Source organism: Apteryx rowi, unplaced genomic scaffold, assembly GCF_003343035.1.
Source record: "Apteryx rowi isolate R43461 unplaced genomic scaffold, aptRow1 scaffold_465, whole genome shotgun sequence".
In the NCBI taxonomy this organism is placed as follows: domain Eukaryota; kingdom Metazoa; phylum Chordata; class Aves; order Apterygiformes; family Apterygidae; genus Apteryx; species Apteryx rowi.
Genome location: NW_020450722.1, coordinates 704,613 through 711,284, shown reverse-complemented (window position 1 = coordinate 711,284; position 6,672 = coordinate 704,613). Strand labels below are relative to the sequence as shown.

The 6,672-nt window shown below is 41.5% G+C and overlaps 1 protein-coding gene across 2 annotated transcripts in view; it reads left to right on the top strand.

Moving 5' to 3' along the window:
• Positions 1-6,497: 6,497 nt before the first annotated feature.
• Positions 6,498-6,672, top strand: part of PHF14 (PHD finger protein 14) — a 172,125-nt gene continuing 171,950 nt past the window's right edge. For both annotated transcript variants that reach the window (XM_026077875.1, XM_026077879.1), the window contains exon 1: positions 6,498-6,576. In XM_026077875.1, coding sequence (XP_025933660.1) covers position 6,576 — 1 coding nt within the window. In that variant the 5' untranslated portion in view covers positions 6,498-6,575. The remainder of the gene's footprint in view (positions 6,577-6,672) is intronic.

Sequence of the window (6,672 nt, the reverse complement as noted above, 5' to 3'; positions counted from 1 at the left end):
CTAGCAGATTAAATGTAAGAATATGATTCATTAGGCAGAACGGGGAAAGAATTTTAGGATCAACTAGATAAAGGAATCAAAACTAGTACTAAATCATTTTTCAAACACAGCAGGAGCAAGAAACATGCCAGAGAGTCCATAGGGTTAGTTGACGATTGGCATGACACGTGTACTTAGACAGGGAAATGAATCCTTTGCATCAGTATTCACTGTGGAAAAGAAATGAAGAGAGTCCCATACTAGAATGCTATTTTGTGGGGGAAGAGGGCTTAGCAGAGGATCTGTCTGAATTAGAAGTTATTGTGGAATTAGCTATAGATAAAATATTAAGAAAAAAGATAAAATACTATGATAAAGTACTAAGAAACCACCACTATCACATGGGATTCATTCAAGAATTCTCAAAGAACTCAGGGATGAAACAGCCAAAATACTAATGGTGTAACCTCTTATCAGACTGGGCAGTAAATAAAATGGCAGGTGAAATTCAATGTAGACAAATGCAAAGAAAGTGAAATTCAGTGTAGATAAATGTAAAGAAAGCAATGCTCCTGGGGAAAGGCAATCCTGGGTTCACACGTAAAATGATGGACTCTGAGCTGACTGTTCCCACTCAGGAACAAGACCTTGAGATTAGAATAGTTTTATGAAAGTGTCAGTTCAGTGCAGGGTACCAGTCAATCACCCCATACACTCCAAGAAAAAAAAAGAAAAAAAATCTTAAAAATTACTAGGACAGGAAAGAGGACAAATCAGAAAACGTCATTATACAACTGAATAAATGCATTATTTGCCCACATTATACTACTGTCCTCTCATCACAGCAAGGACTGGAAAAGGTTCAGAGAAGGAAAACAGGACGATGAGACATGGAACAGCTTCCCTATCAGGAGTGACTGAGTAGGCTGAGAGTCTTCAGCCTGGGAAAGAGATGCACTCAGAAGAGATGATAGAAGATGACAGGAGCCAGGTTCAAAACAAACAAAAGAATCTTTTTCATACTTAAGGTAGCAGATCTGTGGAATTCTGTGCCAAGTGATGTTTAAAAAACTCTGCATGGGTTAAGAGAAAACTGGACAAATTCTTAGAAGAAAGTTTCTTAGAAGAAAGAYGCACTACAGGCCACTAAATGGACAAACCACATCAGGATCAAGAAATTTGCACAACTGAAAATAATTGGAAGCTGGGAAATCAGTAGAAACATCATACATGCTTGCTCTGCTCCTGCTTTTCTCTGGCTGTCCGCTTAGGTTAGATGGGCCCTTAATTTGAACCAGTACAACACCTCTATGCTCTCATGCTTTAATAGTTCTTTATATTATCATTATTATTAGTTTATACAGTGGCCCAAATTATATGTACTTTACAAAGACACTATAGCTTCTCTGATGAGTTCACAATCTAAAGGTCACAGGATAATAATTGTTAATATTCCTTATACAGCTTTTATGTCTAGGAGCTTAAATCATGACCCAAAATTCTGCTACACCTGGAATAAATCATACACAGAAAAATGACACAAACATGGAAATACTAAGCCTGCCCCAAAGAGATCAGAAATATTAGCATAAAAGAAGAAACTGAAGCATATAGATATGACAAGGAAGTACAAGTAAACCGTAAGACAATATGAGAGAGAGTGTCCATTGAACATTACAACATTTTGGGGCAGCATGGGTGAAAGGGTGTTTTAAGAGGAAAAAATAAACTAGTTTTGCAGATGTTTATATGGAACGCATTTTAAGTATGAAGGATGCCTGGAAAAAAAGCTTGTCTGAAAATTTAACAGAGAACAGGAGGCTAATGCATTGTGTGAAACAAATTCCTATGGCAAAGGTCATCTGCCTTAAGAAATGGCAGGTGCAAGAAAGAGTAATCTGTGAAGAGTTGTCAAATCAAAACCAAGTAATTTATGACTGACGCAGCAGAGGAGAATTCACTAGAGGAATAAAAATGGAAAAGGAACATGGTAAAGCTGAGAAAAATCATTCAAAATATATATGATAACATCAGTATAGTATTTTCCTAAACCAGAGAAAGCAATATTGACGTAAATGAGAAGGGAGATGAGCCTTCAGAATTTTAGCTGAATGGGCAGATRTGGAAGCCATATGTTAGATATGTTTTACGCAGAACCTTTAGGATGTAACTTTAGTGACAGGATCTGCAGAGAGCTCTGAGTTGAGGATGATGTACTTTGTATGGACATGAGTGACAGGGGGTGGTGTCACGTTGGCTGAAGAAAAGGTAAGCATATAGAGCCAACTGAAGTGTGGGAACATCTCTGTTTTAGGTCTGTTAAACTTGAGCTGACAAAGATCTACAAAATGATGTATTTTTCTCAAGTTAAAATAGCTGTTTGATTATGGGGTTGCAGGACTAGAACTTAACCCAGAGTCATGCCAATGTGTGCGTTTCCACCCTGCGAGCAGAGGGAGTGGAAGGCAGGAGTCTGACTACTGTGAGTATCAGTCTGAAAGCAATAGAAATAGATAGATAGAGCCATCATTCCTAACCCTTGGATTTAACACCTGCATCAGCAAAAGAAAGAAGGGCCCTTCTCTACCTTTGATGTGTATGATTAGTGACAACCTCAGATTTCATGCATTATATAAAACAGACCTAAAAAGCTATCATTCATTGAGATTTGACGGTATCTTTGAAACTTTCTGCATCAGAAGTCAGATCATATGTATAAAGAAGATACGCACAGGCTAGAAATAATTTCCAATCCTAAAAAAAGATGCATATTACTTAGCCTGCTAATTCATACAGAAGTAAAAAATCTAATTCTAATATTTCTTAACTTTCCAATCTTATTATAATTTTTAAGTTCAGAAAGCTCTTCTGTTAAAGATACATATTGCTGGTTTGTTTGTTTTTTCCCATGTATGCCACATAATCAGAAAAAACATAATTAATGGACTGAGGCTGAGATTGGGCCAGGGAGTGTAAATAATTTCTTACTACCTGACAGGAACATTCCACGGCAGCATTTGACTGCACTAGACCTTGCAGCGGTCTGCAGCTTATTATTTCAAAGTCTTACTGTTTAGAGACTATCGATACTAGATTTCCTCTTTTTGTAATTTACAACAGCAAAGACATCCAATTCAGTCTTTTTCTCTTTATAGTTTACAATATAATACTAGACAAAAGAGCAGAATCACTGAGACAGGTGCTTGCTGTTACAGTACGGTTAAAGAGTAAAAGCTGGAACAATTTTCTTTGGAAGGACATTTGAAGAGGTCAGTTTCCCTACTAGAGACAGTGATGTTTTGATGGATAACAAAAGAGTTTGGTGTTTGGATTCAGACAGGCAGGTCATGGCTTTAACTGTCTGATCACTGACAGGAAAAAAATGTAGGTATAGGATTTCTTATTATTATTTCTCCATTCACAGTTGATGGATGATTTAAAAACATACTTATTCTTGAGTTTATTGCCTAGGTGAGGAAATGCTGTATTAGTGCATTTCTTTCTTTGAAACTCAAAGCTCTCATTAAACTAAGAATGATATTTTTAAGGTAGCTTATGTGAGTATGACTGTATTCTCTGCTGATTTGCTATTGTGTAACTCCTTCTAAAATGATCTTTACAGAACAACAACAAAGATTCCTTTCTTAAAGCAAAAGTATAGGATATCTTACAGGATATCTTTTTCTCCAGCAGTGGAAGAGCGCCACCGAAAAGGAGATTCAGACACCTACTCTTGCAACAGACTGTGCACTTAAGCGTAGACCTGAAGAGTAGACATTGGACTACTCAGACAATTGAAAGACCTGACATGCTTGACATGATCTGATATGCTGAAATATTTCTAAGTAGTTTTTAGATATTATGTTAATGATGGAGCTGTCATGACATTTTCACACTAGAGCTATTATTTCAGCTCTTTACAATTTTGCTCTAAAAATGACCTTTTAAGATAATTCTTTTGTATGTATGAGTGTAGTACTTCTTAAAAATGCTAAACTGACAACACTTACCAGCTGTTTTAATGGATATAGCAATTTCAGTAAAGTACCTCACTCACAGCACTGCATTATTAATACCTCATTTCTTGAAGCAAGAAGGCAACCTAGTATTTCAATATTCTTGATTATCTGCTGAGATTTGCAAAGGCCTTGCAGAAATAAGGGGATCAGATATTCTCCCTGACGGCCTCTTTCATCTGGAGCACGAAACTTTCTCTTCTTTTACCCCTGTCCCTTGGCAGATGGAGGATTCTCTAGACCTTGTTGCTGCACACATGAACATGGATCTGGAGAGTTTAAATAAAGAGATCTGAGCCCCTCTGCTTGTCATATTAAGATTGAAATATGTTTGTGTGTGAAGAGAAAGTAGGATGGGGACTCCAGTTAAAATAACTAAAAAAAAAAAACATCTTGGAAGTGAAAAGTTAACGCATATGCAACTCCTGATGGCATAGGGAAGCTGGTCAGAGTTTTGAAGGAAAGACTATACTTCATGGGCCAAAAGTATATTTGGGGAGGGCTGGCAAAACTGGCGTCAGGAAAGGAATTTGTTGTGCAGTCAGGCTACATAAGCAAAGAACTGGTGGAGGTAACAGGAGATGTCCATGTGAACACATCAGCTATTAATGCGATAAGGCAGTGACGCAGCAGTCTTCAGCACTTTTTGCTGCGACTCCAGAGGTTGGAGTATCACTTCCACATGCATTTCCAGGCTTGGAAGCCTGAATGGGGCAGAAGACCCATTTTCAGGAAATACTGACTTAATGGAAAGGACATGAAGGGATAAGCTGCAAATGCTGAGGAAGAGCAGATTAACTTTATACTGCTGGGAACAGAGAAATTAATCTTTTTTCACTCATAGAAAGACAGTGCAGCTACCAAGTATTCAAACTATCAAGATTTGGGAATTTAGAATTGATTTCCTTGCTAACCTGTATGCAGCTAAGTATTAATAAACCTGGCCTAGGAGTGAGGAAACCTGTTCCTAATTCAGGCTCTGCCACTGGCCTAATACGTGGAAAAGTCTTTTTACCCCCATTGCCTCAGTTTCCCTATCTGTAAAATGGAGACAACATTCTTTGTGTTCTTGTTTAAATGTTTTGCTAACAACAGGCAAGATATAAAAGATGTATCTCAACTACAAATCTGCAGGACAACAATCTAAATGACATGACTTCAGAATTTGTGCTAAAAACCATAGAAAATTCAATAACAGAATGAACATAATTTTTTTCTTTGGAATTTTCTGCCCCTCCAAAATTTTCAAATTTCTGAAACTCAGAAAATGAATATCTGAAGTTATCAAATTTTTGAAAACACAGAAATGCATACTCATATAATACACTAAGCAGCCATCACTGTGCTCTAATTAAAAAATGACCTCATTTGCCCCCAGTACGCTACCTGCCTTTGCAATAGCAAGAGCTCTTTGGGCTCTRGCCCACTGGTGTGGGTGATACAGGCAAAACCACCCAAATGTAGCACTGGCTCTCGTCGCAGACCGTGTGCTTGCCAACCTTTGCATCCCCTTCACCCTTAATCATAGAACTAATTTAACACTACTTTTGTTTATCCATCATTAAACACACATCTTTCATTAATGGCTTTTACAATTCTATGGCAAGTTTTCATGCTATTTAGTGTTTTTTTTTCCTGAGTCTTCAAACTCTTGAAGTCACACAAGTACCTCAAATCATTAACACTTTAAGATGCCCCTGTTCTGTTTACAAAGGCGTTTGGGGGAAAAACCCAAAACGCAGATTGTCCCTTCAGTCTTTCAAAACTGTCATGAAGGTTTTGGGAAGTGGGCTGGTTTTGTGGCCAGCTGGCAGCACCRCGTTGGCACGGGCACCGGCGGCAGCCTCCTCCTCAGAGCAAGGCTACAGCCCCACCTCGCTCCCCTTTGCCGTGGGTCTCTCCCCACTGGGTTTTAAACTTAGCTCCTAGATTTGTGTGAGGTGGTCAAAGAAAAATGTGGGGGTTTTTTGAATGAAATTGGTTGCTACTTCTCCAGACTGCAAAAACGAGCAACTCAAACACCAAGCCGATAGGGAATTCACTCTTAGAACAGCTTTTTACTAAAAGCGACTTTAACGCTTCATTTCAAAACCGGGGGAAACGGAAGCACTGCTAGACTGGTGATTTTTGAGCTGTTTTCGCCAATAAAGGAGTTACCAAATACGCAGCCCCTGGGAGAACCAGTGCGCCCGCCCCGAGACGCTGCGTTAGGTACGAAACCCCGGCTCCACCCCAATCTTCCCCCAGGGTCGATCCCCGGCCGTGGGGCCCCCGTGGAGGCCAGGAGCCGGTGGGCTCCCGCCGCCGCGAAGCCCCCCGCTCGCTCGCTCGCTCCACGGCGTCGCCCGGCGCCGCGCATGCGCCGCGGGGCCGACGGCGAGCAGGCGGGCGCGCAGGCGCAGCAGGGGGACCGGCCGCCGCGGGCGGGCGCGGGTCTGCATCCGGGTCGCCGCCGTGCCCATTGTCTGGGGAAGGGGCCCGCGGCTCGGCTGGCTGCGCGGCGCTGCGCTGCGCCCGAGGGGGGGAGCGGTGCGCCGCCGCCGCCCGGGCTCCCGCCCGCCACTCACCTGCGCAGCCTCTAGTAAGTGACTCTGAGCAGCTCTCCCCGCCCCTTCCCCGGGGAGATCCCTCCCCGGCCGGGGTGCCCGCGTCCCGCCGCCGGCGGAGCGCCCGCCCG